The 17,975-nt window shown below is 40.2% G+C and overlaps 1 protein-coding gene across 1 annotated transcript in view; it reads left to right on the top strand.

Annotated features, from left to right (window-relative positions):
- Positions 1 to 17,975, top strand: part of lmbrd1 (LMBR1 domain containing 1) — a 55,437-nt gene that overhangs the window by 12,165 nt on the left and 25,297 nt on the right. The window contains exons 4-7 of the mRNA XM_072391150.1: positions 3,948 to 4,045; positions 4,974 to 5,041; positions 7,157 to 7,245; positions 14,765 to 14,838. Coding sequence (XP_072247251.1) covers positions 3,948 to 4,045; positions 4,974 to 5,041; positions 7,157 to 7,245; positions 14,765 to 14,838 — 329 coding nt within the window. The remainder of the gene's footprint in view (positions 1 to 3,947; positions 4,046 to 4,973; positions 5,042 to 7,156; positions 7,246 to 14,764; positions 14,839 to 17,975) is intronic.

Genomic DNA, 17,975 nt, shown 5'->3' with positions numbered 1-17,975 from the left:
AGAACCAAACTAAAGGAAGAGTAACTGTTGCGTTTTGTAACGGCCTCACATATTTTCCTTCGCTGTCGGTGTTCACTGCCACCAATCCGCCAGGATTTTCTGCCTTTTTCCATTGTATTTATTTTTTTTTTTTTGCCTGCTTTATTAGTGAGATGCAGCACATGTACACAAAAACGATGTAAAAGCTTCGAAACATTCGATTATTCTGCTACCCTCTACTTCCTGTTGCAGGATAAATGGGCATACATTTAATATTGGTCACACATTCTTTTCAGTAGCTAATCTGTATACAGAGTAATTGATGAGTCATGGTAATGCAGTATGACTTGTCTCAGTATGTTGATATCTGTGATGTTATGATTAATTTTACCCAGTGCTCTATCCTTGCGGGCATATACGAGTGGCCACATACTGTGCATGGTTTGCATTTATTGGCTCCTGGCACCATCTTAAACTCAGTTTGTCTAACAGTAGATGAGTGTAAATGGATACCTTGGCAGAGCGATGAGTATGTGTTTATTGAAAGTAATGCCCAGTCACAGCAGACCAAACGCAAACCGATAACAGCTACATTTATTTCTTAGCAGCAGAGAGAAGCTTTTCAAAAAAGATGGTTCATTTCAGGGGGGATATGTTTATAAATGCTGGAGGATATGCTTTATTTTTCTTCCTCCTTTGTCTGATTTAATTTGTTTTCCACATGTACTTTGAAGTTCAAGTGCACTACTGAGTATTATGAGAAGAAATACATCATCGTGAGCAGCTTTTCAGTGTTATTTCTTTCGTGTAAGAGTCTCATGCTGTCAAGTCCCTGCTAAAACATGTATTCAGTTGCTGCTTTCCTATCAGATGTCCACTGTGTAGGATGCTGTACTCGCCTTGTTATGCACAAGGCAAACAGATGATCTTCTCAATGACCGTGGACTGTTTGACTGAGCCATAAAACACAAAAAAATGATATCTTAAATAGGAGGTATCTGTTGTGCAATTGAGCGTCGAGGCAACTGGAATCCAGACTAGGAAACAGGGATTTGTCGTGAACCCTTTGTGTTCAGTAAGGTAATTTTTAGCCAAAGTCATTATTGTACGCTTTGGTATTTTGACAAACTGTTTAGCATCCCCAATTTATAGCCTGTTTAACTACAGTGTTTTTACATGAAATGGCAGAAAGGATTCTGCAGAAAGTGACTCACGATCAAAAGTTTGATCAGATTAAGTTTATCATCATCACTTTGATGGATGTTTAAACCGCACTCCTAACCGGTCTTTCTGTTGCTTATCACCAGGCTTATAAGTCAGATGCTTTCCCAAAGCTATAAATCGAGGAGGTAAACAGGAAAAAGCTAATTAGAAACCATGATAAAAGGGCACAAAGTGTACTCTCACTAGGCTTTAAGCTGTTTCGTGACTGCTCACATGTAATTTGAGCTCTATAGTGGACTCTAGTCATCCATGTTTCCAGGTTTCATTACAAAAGTTTGAATACAATACAAACGTAACTTCGCTGAGAAATCCTGGCCTAGCTTTGAAATATCAGAAATGACATTTCTATGGTCCACAATTCTTTGTGAGGTGGCAAAGAGTCATAGAGACGAACAGCTTTTTATTTAGGGATGGTATCGACTTGTTCTCCCATTTCCACAGCCAGCACTGGCAGCCATGTTGAATGTTTTTGGCACTCAGTGGGGGTGTGCCCATGTTTTTGAGTAATGATATAGATGTATATCCTCTATTTGTTTTTAGCTGTTTTGAGGTTGTTTAACATTAGTGACATTATGTTGATGCTGAAATAATAAGTGGAACATCCCCTTTATCAAATTAAAGGAAGCGAAAAGGGAAATCGATGTGGTCTTGGTCGCGTTTTTGCTTTTATGCACGTTTTTTTTTTCTTCTTTCCTTTCGTACTGATCATTCACATTATCACCTCACGGTGTTGTTCAACGCCAGCCGTGTTGCTGAATGGGTCTTTATGACATGTTTTCTGCATGATATTTTAGGGCCGTCCGGATGGTCTCCTCTGACATCCATTTGCAGAAAAAAAGAAGAAAAATACCAGCTTAAAATAGCATCCCTCTATTTAAGAAGATTTGACCCCCCCCCACACACACACACACTATGAATTCCTAATGCATTTCAGTCTTGCTCTTTTCTCCATATAAGCCAAGTGCTCTTGTGTTCAGTGATCTAGATTGTGATCCGAGCAGTAACAGCACCTGTCTAAGGCTACTGAGAGCACACATTGTTAACACTTGCAGAAGGTCTCATTTACTTCTGGCATTAACATTTGATCTGTACCGAAAGTTCTTGTATTTACAGCTTCAATGCATTTTTTTTCAAAAATAATGGATTCTGTCTGCATTTTGATGCAGTCTTATCCCAGTTAGTCACGAGGGGCTGACTTAATTGTCAACAAACCAGAAGCAGTTTCTTGTCAAGGGAAGCAGTGCGGCTCTACGGGCTCTGTCTTTTTCCATTATGGAGCTAATATTAATGCTGCGACCTGTAGCCTCTGTCAGGTTGGTGCGAGTTAGCAGGAAGATGCAGAGATAAGTCTGCAACTCTCAGTGGTCTGTGTGAAATCTTGTGTTTAAGAATGTGGTCGTGCTGCACGGATTGCATTTGCAGCTGGAAGAGATTCAGTCACGGTCTGACCCCGGTGTGTTCTGAGTGCATTTTGCATTTACTTGTGTTGTTCTGGTCCGAATAGTATATCTGGATATAGGTGAAGTAGCGTGTTTTTATTGTTTCATCAGTTTATATCAGTGCAGCCTGGTTAATACTGCCGAAGCGATCGGTCAGTCGTTTTATGTGATAAAAGCTTTTCCGTAGCCTTCTTGAGAATAATTTCTTCAACAAATACTTATGATGAAGTACAATTTTACAGTTGAAATACAGTCGCATACCTGTGAGCACGCCTTAGGGATGGATTTTTACACAAAGACGTTGCTCCTAATCATATAGCATGAGTCGTTTGGACTTTGATCCTCTGCAGCTATTTATTTTCTAAGCTGAAGGTTGGTGAGCTTTAATGCACTTTTTGCTTTAGTCAGTCTAGTTATGTCCTACTGCTTTTGTTCTGCCATTTCGAGCAACAGAAGTGATTCAGTTGAGCTTCCAATTTAAACCCAAATTGCTCTGTTTTTCCTTTTTTTTTTTCCTTTAAAATGGAATGTTTGGACCCCCTCAGTGTGTATTTGTGTGCAGGGAATGTAACAGTTTTTTTACAAATGGATTTGAAAATGTATTTTTTTCAATTGATTTCAGAGAGCGGCGCCGCAGTGGACCCATTTATGTCACCTGGCTTTGTTCTGAATTGCACCAGTTATATCATGTCATACAGTTACCAGAAGGAAGTAATTATCAGTTTTATATCTCCACTTGTGCATAGGCATACTCTGCCTTAATCAAGCACTTTGGGGACCCGGCCCAGGTTGATGAGAGGCAAGTGAAGAATAGTTGGCTGGTAGAGGCTTTACTGCTCTCATATGTTAGTCCGAATGGGATGTAACAAATTAAACTGCTCCAAGGGGAAAGAATGGCAAAATTGTCCCCAGTGTGTGCGCTCATTATCTTAGCAATCACTGGATCAGCCGTGTTCCATTGAAATAGGAGCAAAAAGTAACCGATACCAGCAAAACAAACTAATGGTGAGACTAAAATGGTGGATTCTGTTAATTTATGTCTGTTGGATAACACGAAAAGCTAAATTAGAGCATATTCTTCACAGAAATAAGTTTTGCTTGGAGCTACATTAGTTTTAGCCTGTCGAGAGCAACACAGTTCACTTCACTGTGATGCCAAAATGGCACGAGGGCACAAATAGTGCGACTGGAAATAAATCAGGTGACATGTTTTTATGTTATAGTGGAATGACAGCTCAAGTGTATGTGTATCTGAAAAGTTTTGACTCATTCTTTGGCTCCCATTCTGTCTTTGTGTGCACACAGCTCTTTACTCCATCATACTATTCTGCGTCTTCCTGTGGATCCCCTTTGTTTACTTCTACTACGAAGAAAAGGACGACAACAACACGAACAAGTGCTCGGTAAGAATGAACCTTTCTTCTGCAACACACAGCTATGTAGCTAATTCAGCCACACCTGGCTATCATGTGAATGCAGAGTCATTCCCATTGGAATCAGCCGATTTTTGGCAACGTGAATCATCGCGTTTGCACCTTTTGACATGACAAACTGTGGTCATCCTTTGATTCTTAAAAAACAGCGTAAAGCAGCCCAAAGCAGCCCATATCATGCAGATTTGATCAGCAGTGTGATCCTACAGTGTGTGTGCATGTTTTACAGATGTAACATGCACACACACTGTAGGATCACACAGGCCACAGGTCTAACTTATTTGCAGAGCGCTGCCACGCATATCGATGGTTAATTTGGAATTTGGAAAATTGAAAAGAGCATCTGAAGATTTGAGACTTAAATTCAAACATTTGAATTAGAACTTGAAAGCTTGTCATGTTAGAGGAAACAAAAGTAATTAAAAGTAGCAGTTCTAAATTGTCTTAGCAATGTCATTTCATCCAACCTCTGCACCACTGTCTTTTCACTATGAATTGTAGGCCTCCTATACATATTCGCTCACATAGTACCTTTTATTTAGAAGTTGTTTTCGCGTGAGGTGAAAAGCTTCTCTTTAATTAGTGGCTTCCAAACACAAGCCAGAGCATAGCGTCTCCTCTCTTTGCCATTTGTCAGGTTTGAGCTGACAGAGGCACTTTCTCACACAGATGGTGACATCTTTTGTATTCTTTTACTTTAAAAGCAGCTTGAATAGCAAAGGGAGTGACAAATTATCTTTGCTATGTCAAACTGGATCTTTACTGACTCCGTTCACTCACTGTAGTCCTTATCTAAATGGAGTAAGACCCGCTTCCCGTGCTCACAATGAATAATAATATTTCACTTCATGGCCATGATTGACCAGTTACATTTTTTTTTTCTCTTCTTTTATCATAGCAAGTGAAAAACGCTCTGAAGTACACAGTTGGATTCGCCATTGTCTGCGTGGTGCTCCTATTAATTGGGTGAGTTGGAGACACGGATTGCTTCTTCCGCTTCAGCACACGACAGGTAAAAGGGGTGTGGATATATCATTGTGTTGAGTTAATGAGAGGAGAACCCGTTCAAACGGCTACAATACCGTTTGTCTGGCAATGATAAACCATCCAGGAGGAAAAAGCCACACACCTCTGTCTAAAAATAGGTTCATTCTTGTGTATATGAGTCTAACTCAATTCACTGAGTTCTCTAAACAGAACACAGCAGAGAATATTGAATCCTTTCTGTGACATTTTTTTTTTTTTTAATTCAATGAACAAATACAGTCTGTACTTATGCACACACTCAGTCGTGTTCTATTTATGTGCAGATTTTACACTGGTCGCGCTCAGTGGCACCAGTGAAACATAATAGATTTCCTTTGGTGCTGTGACAGCAGCATACCTGGAGTCCAACTTATACGATTGAATGGACTCTCTCAACCATTAAATAATGCCCTGGACCAAGGTTTATCTGGTTTGGGGAAAATAAGGGGACACATAACTATACTTTGTTACAGCATGAAGTTTGGAGGTGAGGACGTTTTATAGACAGAAGCAATTTAGCTGCTCTTTTACCTCATGAACTGGAACTGTTGCCGCTTTGTTCTGGCAATTGCTGCTGCGGTCCCTTGATTTCCACAGTGATTGCTTTAATCCCGGACTGGTTCTCTGATAGCGGGATACATAACAGGTTTGTTTGTGACCGTTCAGTCAGCCGGTTTTTACCTGATGTTTTTACCTGATGTTAAGATGAGAAAACTACCTGTCAACGCAATAACTTTTCCAATAGTTTGTTTTGTTGTTGTTAGATGAGGACCAGGATGGTATTTTAAAACCGTAAATTTCCTGTACAGTGGCAAAAGTTTGGTTATGCACAGTCAGAACGTCTGTTACTTTAAAGGCATTGATTTTTTTCCACATTTTAAAGATATTTGTGTTTTTAATTTGGTTTTGCATAATTTATGAGTAAAAAAAAAAGCAAAAAAGATCCCTGTAAAAGTTAAGTTTCATTTATACATATTATAAATGAAAGAAATAACATTTCACAGGGATACTGGAGTTCAGTTTCAGGGTTAGAACACCACAAATAGCTTTCAGATCTAAGTTCTTGTATGATTGCTGTAAAGGCAAATCAAAAACCCCATTAAGGCTGCCGTTTTTTTTTTTGGTTTTTTTTTAACGTAATGGAGGAAAACCTGACAAAATTTCATGAAACGTGTTCCTTCAATTCATCAAGCTTCCCAACTGTTAAACACTGGGATGGATCGTTCACGCCTTGTTCTTGCGTTGTAGCTATTGGCAGACGGAACATTTCACTGGCAGAGGAAAGAATGGACTCACTTAAATACCAGCAAGTTCTTAAACAAGCATCACAGCATTGCCACAAAAAGCTGAAGGTGAAAAGAGGATGACTTTTACAACAGGACAATACCTCAGAATTCTCAATTGAGTACCTGAGTAGGCACGAGTTGAAGTTTTAACTGTGCCCCAATCGGTTCACTGACCTAAACTGAAAATCTGTGGTAGGAAGAAGCAACAAATAAAAGATGGCCCAAGAATCTCACATAACTAGAAGCGATTAGGAAAAAAAAAAAAAAAAGGAACTCAAGGACTCTTAGCTGGCTACAAAAAGTTCTGATAATTGCCAAAGAACTGACCGCAGACTGAACTGTAAAAGCTGGGAAAAAATAAATAAGTGAAGAAAGAAAGAAGCCTTTCAAAAGCTCTCTAGTTAATAGCTATTTGCAGTATGATTAGTGTTGACATTGGAGCCCAAACTTTTGACCAACGATAACCACTGAGGCGTACCTTGTTTGAATAGGAACAGAGGAAAACGCATAACTATTTATGGCCTCTCTTTGTCTGTGAGGATCTGTTGTTTTTTTCTTGCGACCTGGAAGCTTTTTATAAAAAAATAAAAAAAAATATCCCTGTTTTCCTCATTATCTTTTTTTTTTTGTGTGTGTGGAGTCTTTGTGGCTCCAAGAGAAAATGCTCTAGTTTCTTAAATTGTCAGTAACTGTAGGCATATTCAGCGACAGAGACGGCTTAGCAGTACGCAGATTTGTTTGTCTAAATCCTTTTTTTCATTACTTTCAGAGCGTTTGTGCCACTTGAGGCCCCACCTGGTCAAAATTCCACTCAGTGGGAGAAAGTTCAGTACCTTTTCGAAGAGCTTGGCAGTAGTCGTAAGTAAAGTTTCTTTGTAACATCCCTCCTGCTTTCTTCAACTCTGCATTGTCCAGCTGTTATTAAGTCGTTTTGATCAATGTAGAGTTTAGGACATTTATTTTTTTTTTTAAATTTGGAAGCGTTTATGCTCCTGTCAAACTTTCACTTGGCTCAAGCAGAGGTTAGAACAACAATCCTCAGACCAGCATGTTTTTCGGGATGGGAAGTTAGCAACCTTTTGCTCAACCTCTCACTCATTTGTTCTTTGCTAATTTGAACTGTGAGCCTCTGGAGAGTGACAGCTTCTCCCCACCACGGCTGCTGCGGACTGAAAGCACGGTGAAAGAAAGTTTGCCAAACAGAATGCACCTGTCTCTGATGTAATCAATCCATCCTTCCATTGTCATCCGCTTATCCGGGCCGCAGAGGAAACAGGCAACAGAGACATCCTGAGCAACCCCAGGAGAGACATCCCTCTCCCCAGTGAGACTCCCACCTCCTTCTGGCGGATCCTGAGGCGTTCCCTGGCCAGAAGGGAAATATAATTCTGTCTTTCCCAGACCTCCTCCCAATAGGACGCACCCGGAAAATCCCCCTGTAGTTTGAACACACTCTCCGGTCCCCCTGTTTTAAAAATGGGAACCACCAGCCAGGTCTGCCACTCCACAGGCGTTGACCCAGACCTCCTGACGACATTAAAGAGGCCAAGGCAACTCCACCAAGTCCAGAGCCTTTAGCTTCTCAGGGTGAATCTCGTCCACGCCCACCGTAGAATCGCCACCTTAATGTGCTGGAGGGGTTCGAGTACCCCCTTGATCCTGAGAGCTGTGTTGTTGGGGGAGTTGGCCCCTGGTAGGGTCTGCCATGTTAAAGTGGTCTGAGGGGGATGGAGCGACACCAGACAACAAAAGTGACCTCGCCCCGGAAAAGGGAAACCGGGGGGCGGCGATCCCCGGCGTCGCAAACATCAAAGCTTTCATGGAGAGGTTGGCGATCGTTTAGTTTTTATGTGTTCACATTTTGCTGCGTGCTCAAAACCGAAGCCACTGGTGTGCAATTTGATGCAATAAACACAAACATAATGAAGCTATTCCTCCAGTCACACCACTAACACTCAGGCTCTCTCTCTCTCTCTCTATAGATATAGTTACTTTATTAATACCACAAGGGAAATTGTTTAGCACTCTAGCCCTATAAGTTAGCCTCTCTCATCAACAGTAATGGACATAGCAGGAGATGTTCACAGCATAACTCTTAGTAATGCATGTATGCCATATATTACTGCGTTAAAGCATTTTTTTTTATGTCAATATTATTAAATGTTTGTACTTGATGACCTGCATCTTTATTAGAGAGGTGCCGAAAACATTCTGCAATGTTAACATTTGCGCTTGTCTGACTTTCAACCACAAAGAGCTGGAACTGATCCCTCTTTGAAACAAAACATCTTAATATTAATATTAACATCTGTTTTTATATCGTCTCATCCAGTCAGTGGTTGCTAAGATAGTTTGAAAATGTAATCATGGCTGTAAGCTACCAAAGTAAGTTGCTGCCTGATAGTTTTGTTTGTTTTACACAGATAACTTATAATAACTTATGGAGAAGCTTACGAACATGTACCTTTTATTGGGCAGCGATAGTAATTACTGTGCACAGATAACTTGGTGCACAGCGGTGTACAAGATTAGATTCTCTCTTCGCACCTTTGAACTTTGCTCAGTCATGGTTCACGTTGATATTGTGCCAACACAATCGATAATCACACAGCACATCGCTTCATACAAGATAGTGCAATTTGGTTTCACTTCACCTTAATTTCACAGAGCTTACAGAAATAACAACGTTTATTTATATTTGTAACGTGGTCTGAGTGGATATTTGATTCTCATGGACAGCGGGATGTCAGTATCTTCACGATTAGGGACTCCAACTTATTCATATCCTCCGTTTGCAATCTATTGCAATGTGTAAGCAAGCTGACATTTGAGTTGCAAAGAGGAGTGATTTTTATAAAAACAACAACACATTACCACCTGGGGTTTTTACTGGTTTAAAACGAAATAGTTTGAAAAGCCTTTATTGCACATGACTGAAAACGCTACATGCCACCAAACTTCTGGAATGGAAGTATTCTAAATGGAATGAGCAAAACCTGTAGGTTAGACGTAGTATCCGATAATCCACAGACCCACACAACCTCAGCCTGCACTGGCACCATCTTACCTAATTGTTTTTACAGCACCAAACTCCAATATGTTCACTGCCCACCTTAACCCATTGATACTTTTAAGCGAATGTCACCCATCCCATTCATCATTCTGCCCATTACTTCAGCATGCAGACAGAAATGCACATGGCCTGTCATCTGTGAAAAGCTTGAAATCAGTTTGGAGGCAGAAAAATGGCTGGAGTGAGTCTTTTTGTTTTGCTTGTGAACTAAGGGTTTATTTGGTTAAAGCTTGCGAGCATAACATTAACCGTCTGCCACATGACAGAAGCTGAGCGAACCATGGATTTAGCAGGATAATGCCAGGCGGAGGGGGGGTCCGTAATCACTAATGAATTGATGTCAGGGAGACTGTTCGTGTCCCTCTTCGTGAATTCCTTGTAATAGACACATTATTGGGCATTATCACTTGGATATTTACCGTAACTTTATTTGATCTGTCAAGAATTCCAGTAGGTAGTGGCCCAAGTTACAGAACTGACTCAATGGCTTAAGTAGCAGTGTAACATGCATTAAGAAATGAGATTTCTAGTCTAAACTTTCTGGAATTTGGAAGGGGACCGTCCTTGGACATCTTGGCGTGTTTAACAGAACAGTGCCCGTTATTGTACTCATGCTAATGCAGGAACATTGCCAAATTTGGACTCCTAGCAGTCGTTTGGCCTTTTGCCATCTGAGGATCAGGGAGGAAGTTGAACCATCTGCCTCTGCATAATAGCGGACCCCTACATGCTCTCCCTAACCTTCCTCTTCTGGCACAGGGGGAAGCTGCTCCGCTGTTGAGGAAATGTGAGGATCTTCCATTTTTCTAATTCCTCGTCTCTTCTCTTTCCAGATGGCAGGTTAATTGTGTAAAGGAAAGGCACTTTGGCCACATAATACTCCTGACTGCTTTGCGACAACTGTTCATTAAGACCACTACATCTTTAATGGCCTCGGCTTCACACTTGTTAAAGCGGTGCTGCCTGAATGTACTGCAGCTAAACACTGTAGCCCTTCAAGGGGAAGTAACATAGGCAGTGGTCCAGTTCAAAAGACTACATAGTGTACTTTGACAGATTCATACCATTTACCCCCCCCCATCCCTTCCTTTCCTACATCACTAGTTGGAAGCTAATTTATTCTTACTGACCCAACATGCATACAGACACATATTGTATTTCCCAGAATATGAAATTATGTTTCAGAAGGCTCCAATTATTCGTCTCCATCAAGCAATAAAACAACTAAGGAGATTGCTGAAACTACTAAAACTGGGCCAAGAACTTTGCAACAGTAATCAATAGTAGCACTCATGGCAGTTTTTAATCATGAAAGTTAGAGCACTTTCACATGCATGATGTCAAGGGAGCTCAGTGTCGTGGGTCTAAACAACTGCGCAGCCTTAAGAAAAAGCTTTAATTTTCTATGGAACATAAAGATTGGACTGTGGAGCAATGGGGAAAAAAAAAGGTCTTGTGGTCTGAGGAGTCCAGATTGACCCTGTTTCAGACGGATGAGAGCATCGGGGTAAGAAGAGGAGCAGATTAAGTGGTGCAGCCATCGCACTTTGTGCCCACTGCACAAGCCCGTGCAGCCAGTGTTATGATGTGGAGTTCCTTCAGTCGATCAGGTCAGAGTTCAGCGATGGAATGGGCCCGAAAAAAATGCATCGTCTGACTAGATGAAAAATACTGAATGAGCAGGTTTTTCCATCAACGGATATTTTTTTCTTCTTCCCTAATGTCACAAGTCTATAACGAGAGGGCAGTGCCAGGATTCGTTGGGCTCAGACTGGAAAAGAATGGTTTCTGGAGCATAAGACATCAGTTTCACGCGTGGGTTGGTCACCACAGAATCCAGAGCTTGCCCCCATTGAGAATCTTTGGGATGTGTTGCTGCATACTTTATGCACTGATCTGACTCTACATAAAGACAAGATATTGGCAAGAAAGTAATGCAGCTTTGGATCGAAATGAATGAATTATATTTTGTATTTAATATATATATATGTTTTTCTGCTATAATGCAAAGCAGATAAGTTATAATATAATTTCCCCCTCTCCCCAAAGTACAATACTGCACTTATGTAAATATGCGATTTTCACATTAAAGTAGGCGAAGGATACTGTTTTAAGTGCATTGCTGTGCCCAAATAATTTGACTGCCAGAAACTAAAACTTGAAGAAATCTACTCATACATATGGTTTTTGTAGCAAACATTATTTTCGACAACATACACAGCCCTTGTGATGTGTTTGTGTTTTGCTAGCAGAGTTTTAAAACCGCATAGGTAAAACTGGACGGAGAAGACACTGTTGTTTAAGGTCCCCATAAAACATTTATTCATACATTTATTCAGTTAGAGGAGATTTATTTTCCTGGTTGAATAAAGTGGATGATAAAAGATTTAGAAAAATTGTTTCTGCATATTTCTAATTTACTGTAAAGTCAACTTTCCATCCCCCCTCCAATAAAAGTCCAGCGTGCTTTGGCTTGTCAGCTTTAGTGACCTGCATAGACACCTCCCACTAGTCTTCATCATCTTCATTAAACCTTGAAATTTGATCAGAGCATTTTTTTTTCGATGCCACTCGGCGAGCTGGTCCTCGCCTTTACCTGAGCTTTAATACAGCTGTGGAGTGCAGGTGCAGCTGTTGCCGTAACGTGAAGTTTGTGTGGACTTATAGAGCTTATAACGTGGCTCCGGGATCTTCAGCAGCTGGTGAAACCCTGGCCTCTCTTTGATTAAACAAGCTCCTCATCCATAAAAGGAGCTATGAATCTGGTGATTCTCCGCTTTCTTTCAGAGATGGAAGTGAAAAAAAGACCGTGCCTGCAGAGGCCGGGTGCAGAGTGGAAAAACAATACAAAAAAACGAGATGTAATTTACTGACATGTCTGTGCAAATATATTGTTCCACTGAGAACTGAAAGTCCCAAATCAGTGATTGCACATTCTTGATTGTGTTCTGTTACTGCAGCAATGTAGAGTCATACATGTGTCAAAAAGTGTAATAACTTGCCCCGATTTGTAAGCCTCAACGTATGTTTAATGATGGCTTGTGTCCCATCCCTGCAACACACAGCTGCTTTGTGGTTGTTTTTGATTCTGTCATTCCACTGAAGTAGAGGTGCCAGGGCTTAAGGAGCTTCTTAATGAACACCTTTCTGCATAAGACTCACGCATGAACGCAAGCCTGAAGGGCTATATGCAGAGTGAGATAAGAGCCACCTTATTCCACTGGTGTTTGAATTGACGCTGTACAGATGTGGAAGCACCACTGATAACAGAGAATATTCCCAAGTTTAATCCCCGGAAAATCTGCTCTAGAATTGAAGAAGACTGGCAGCAAACATCTATGCTTTGCTTTGTGTGGAGCCCACGAACAAAATGTTCTCTCTGCAGAACACAAGGCCATTGTCTGTTTTAGCGAGCTCACCACTAAACAATGGCAGTAAAATCGCATTGAAACACCCGGGAATCTGAAACAGGTATTCAAATGTTAATGTTCAGCCTAGCTGTCAGACTTCAGTTTTCTTTTCTGCATACAATGGGGATAACATATATAGTTTATCTCAATGGTCCACCTTCATCCTTCTCTATAGGAACCGCTTCAACAATTGTTAAATTATGTAAACAGCCCAAATTATGCATGCCCTGAATATTGACTTAATATTCCAAATGAAATGCCACTGTCAAGGAGAAAAGAAAAACTTCAGAGCCACCTAGCGCCATGCTGACAGGTGGTCTGGGTATTATAAAGTTGCTGCTGAGAGGATGTGGGATATCTGTAAAAGGACAAATGTGTCGCTTTTTACTTGGAGCCACATGACAGGTGGGATCTTGACAGGGGAGTGAGGCAATCAGTCTCTTCATCAATCCCTGTCTTCTAACTCTATCTCTGGCAGCTGGTGTGACACCTACCGTTGCCCTTGCCTGATGGGTGGTCCTCTTACTGCTTCAAAGGTGACACACATCGAATCAACCTGCGTACACTCAAGAGACCCAGCTGTTTAAATTCTTTTTGTGCCCAGCGTAGAAAATTACAATTGTCTCCAAAAAAAAAAATATTTAAGAATAATTTAATAGTAAAATTATGACTTTCTCTAAGAGGAAAAAAAAAAGAGAAAGAACAAAGGTCCCCTGTTGCTTTTAAGGAATTATTTCCTTGAAACAGTTCAAAGATGTGTCCTTGTAGTTGTCTTCAAAGCAAAAGTGATCAACTGAACTCTTGATTTGCGTTTTTTTTTTTTTTTTCTGCAGAACCCTCTTTATTACAAAGCACCTTTGACATGTTGGAACATCAACATTGACACTGATTGAGGACCCACTCAAAGACTAAATTTAGAACTAATGATCAATGGAAGCGGCAGGTGACGCTATATCCTGACATTTGGACTGAACTGGAGACCAGTCTGGCTCAAGCTCACAGCTCAAACAATCTCTCATTTGTCATACTCTTTTAGTTCTGCTCCTCATACTTGTTAAACCCTTCCTTTTTTATCTTGTACAGTCTTGTTTTTCAAAGCTCAAGCACAGCATTTTTTTTTATAATCCTAATTGTGAGCTTTTAAAGGGGTATTCCCTTCTTCTTTGGGCTTGTATGAAGTATCTTGGTGAAGTAGGACAGGAGAACTACTCAACCGTCTATACAAATTCTCTCAAACTCAAACTCAGTTTTGCATCAAACTGAGAACATCTGTTGCTCTGCGCCACTGAGTGATGTCTTCGTCAATCCAACACTGTTGATCGTCTGCATAAAGGTTAAAATGATCTCATTTGTCCACTCTGGACAGAACAACTAACCTTTTTATTGTGAAGTTAATTTTCAGATATTCCCTTACAAAAGGGTACGTGAAAGACCTCTTTGTCAACAAGTTTTAGAGTGGTACACTCTGGAGAAATGTTCAGCAGTTTTTACATTGTTTTGAAACTAATTCCCGTCTTTCCACCAGCTTTGGTAATGCCATAAGCTCTGTGTATTTCAGTCATTTGTCCTTTTATCGAGCTCATGTTGCTTTTAGAAACATGTATTTTGCCCTTGGGTGGATGCTTCAGTTGTACGAGCTTCTTTGTTGTCATATTTTGTCATTTTTAAAGAAATGTGGATACAATATGACTGAGTTACTGCAGTGGATTTTGAATGTTGCAAATATTCCGTCTGTCAGTATTCAAGCAGGAAAACAAACCACTCTGAAATATCATCAAAATGCCCAGTAGAAAACAGGCTCTTGATTATTTTCTCATGTAGCAAAGAGTCTTTATGTTTCTTTTCAAAGTCCAGGTTATTTTCTCTAATAATGTTTCTGACTTTTCTATTGCAGATGGTCTGCCGGCTCTGTCTTTTTCCATCAGCTCCTTGACCTTGATTGGCATGCTGGCAGTGATTACTTACACGGTGAGTTGAGACCCGAGACAAATGGTTCATGTTGTTTCATGTGTGATCAATGGAATATAGAATAGTGCCTGTGCAAAAACAGACTTCTGTCTCACAAAATGTATTGAGATATGAAGAAAGGCTGAGAGTAAAAAACCTTCCTTCTGTGGACATAATTAACTGGGTATTTTATGGTTTGAAATGCATATGTTTATAACATCCTTAGACTTGGTTGTTGTGTACGAACTGTTTTGCACTTTCTTGATTGGGTTTTATCTTGTAATGAAGCGGACACTCGGTGATAGAAATGTTTTGTGATTTTTAGACATGATTTTAGCATGAATCGTTCAAACTGGGGCGCTGGTTAGCTAAATGGGTTGAGCAGGCATCCCATATCCAGAGGCTTAAGCTCCTCGATGTAGCTGTCCCCGGCTCGAGTCCCGGCTCGAGTCCCGGCTCGAGTCCCTTTGCCGCAGGTCCTTCCCCTCTGTCTCGCTCTCTGCTCCATTTCCCTGTCAAACAACTTTCCAACAAACTCCACAAGTGCTCAAAAAAATGTCTTTGAAAAAAAGAAAAAAATATTATTCAAACTGCTGTATTTTCACCTGAGCACCCAAGACTTTTCATGATGTATGGGTGCTCGTCAAAGGCTTGAATCACTAAATATATGAGTGTGTGTGTGTGTATACCTGCTGAGTTTCTTTCCCCAAATCAGAAAGATTAACTTGTTAATGGTGTCCATTTTTCATATAGGCTTTATCTTGGTAACTCGACTCAGAATATTCCCTGCAGGTGGGAGTGCTGGCGCCAGGGTGGTGTAAGACAGAAAAGTACCTGCTGCAGAAAGATCCAAAAAAAAAAAAAAAAGAATAAGATACTCTGCTATCAAATCCACGAGTGAGAGTAAAGGTGACAGCCAACCCCAATCTATCCCGTTTCTGTTGAGCTCAAAGAGTTCTATTTGACAAATTGCACTACAATTGAACGTGGAGCTCTTAATGAATAATATACAACCAAGTCAAGTAAGTTGTGGAACCAATCTCACTTTAGGACATATAATCCATCTCAGCTGAGGTTTTCATCCACAGTTCTCTAAAGAGTGGATAATTACCTGGTATATTTGGAGGGTAGATGTGCTTGGATTTGCACTGACCAGTGTTGCTATGGACCGTATGAATGCCCTGTGGAACTCCCACCGTGTCTTTGTTTTTGATGTTCTGGTTTTGTTGTCAATCAGAGAAACCATTTCTTCAGGCAACAAAAGCAGCTGCTCCTCTGTATTTTTTTTAATTTATTTATTTTTTTTGTAGTCACATACTGCACAAAATACTTTGGTTCCTTTCATCAACGCCGTTCTTTTTTCATCTTCAAAGCAGGGAAAACTGTTGCTGGTGTCAGCTTACCCAGACCTGCTACGGTCTGCTTGATTTATCATCTCTTACAATGTCTTACTACCAAGCCCGATTAACTTAATTGATTGCAAGTGACGGGTTCCATAAGCAGCGTAAATGCAGTCCATGACCCCTGTGTTCATTTTATCACCACACAGAAATGGCCTTCTACTCTGAATACAAACACCTCCGCGATCTAAACAGTTCAGAACACTGCAACCTGTAGTGCATTTTATACAAGGTGAATGCAGTTAGTGCAGCTTTTTTTCCTCCTCTGTACTGCTATATTTTCAGATAGAAGCCACCTCTGAAAGCAAGGACTGTCCTTGGCATTCGTCTGTTCATTTGCGTGTAAAAAATGGACCGGCAGGAATTTATTGACCTGATTTCCTACCACGCTGTTTATTACAGTAAATCTAATAGAGCAAAGCCACAAATGATAATGCTCTTTAAATTCAGTTCATCTTATTGACACACTATAGGGTTGTTTGTCTCTTTCAGTGATGCAACCAGTTCGCTTTTATTTCCGTTGCTCTTAAGTTAGATAAATTGCAAAAGTTGCTTTGTTAGTCTAGGAATATTTTTTATCTGATAATGATTAAAAATGTGTGCCTATTTACTCTGTACTGTACATATACGATTGTATTCGCACACAGTTTCCTTCTTTGCTTGACCAGCAGTGATGAAATGAGATCTCCTCAAAGCTCATGTGTGGCGCGACGTCTTTCGGCTTCATTTAGAGGCTCGCGTGTTGACTTATGACTGTTGGAGCTCTGTCTCCTCTGAACCTACCTTTCTCTTGGCTCTTAAATTGCCAGCTGTAAGAAGCTGCTACTGAACTAAAGTACAGAAGATTAATGTCTGTTGTTGCAAATGCAGGCCCTGAGATTGACCAAGGAAGGGAGATTGTCTCTCAATAAATTGCTGCCGTGTCTATGATACTTACTTTATAAATCACCAGTACCTTGAGGCTTGTTTATATTTAAATTAAATTTTTAAAATTCACATTTCAGCCCCACTCACAGCCTTTTTAACTGGGTTTGCAATTCAGAGCTCTGCAATCCGATTTTACATTAAAACGTGTTTTTTTGTTGTCGTTGTTGTTGTTAATATTCACTGAAATAAGACGTCTTTACATATTATAACGTTGGAACATTCTACGTTCAACAAAAAGGGAAGGAACTGCTTATATACTCGGGTGAGAAGTGTTTTCCTATCTGACAATCTAATCACCGCAGATGCTCTTCCCCAATTCAATAACAGTGACTGGAATAGGCTTTCCAAGCATTTTGCAGTATGTGCATCTGTGGCATACTGTTTCTTGTTGAACTTAAGGTGAAGTTAATCAAAGATTGCAAAGTATGCATATTATTACATGATTTTTTTCCCTCATTTGTATGGAAAATGACTGTATGAGTGGAATATCTCCTATTGTCATTTATTTCATAATCTTTAGTAGGCTTACTTCAGTTACTTTCAAAAGATTTATGGTTGAAGGCAGTCAGGGAAGCCTGTCAGTCAGCCTGTGCATCAAATCTAGCCAGCAATATAGATTCATACATATATAGTTAGAATTGTTATTATTATGGCAAAGGATCAGCAAGCAGTGCGACGTTGTACTATATTAAGTTAAAAAAACAACTCTAAAGTAAACTTTCCTTCTTTCGTTAAATAGTTCTTTATAGTTTTATTCCGAAACGAACCATATTGTAAGCTGTTGTCTTCAAACTTTATATTTAATGGCAAAAGAGGCTGAGCTTCTCTCGA

Source organism: Leuresthes tenuis, unplaced genomic scaffold (assembly GCF_036924035.1).
Source record: "Leuresthes tenuis unplaced genomic scaffold, fLeuTen1.0.hap1 SCAF_8, whole genome shotgun sequence".
Lineage (NCBI taxonomy): Eukaryota > Metazoa > Chordata > Actinopteri > Atheriniformes > Atherinopsidae > Leuresthes > Leuresthes tenuis.
Note: the sequence above shows the minus strand (reverse complement) of the source record. Positions and strands in the feature narration are given on the sequence as shown.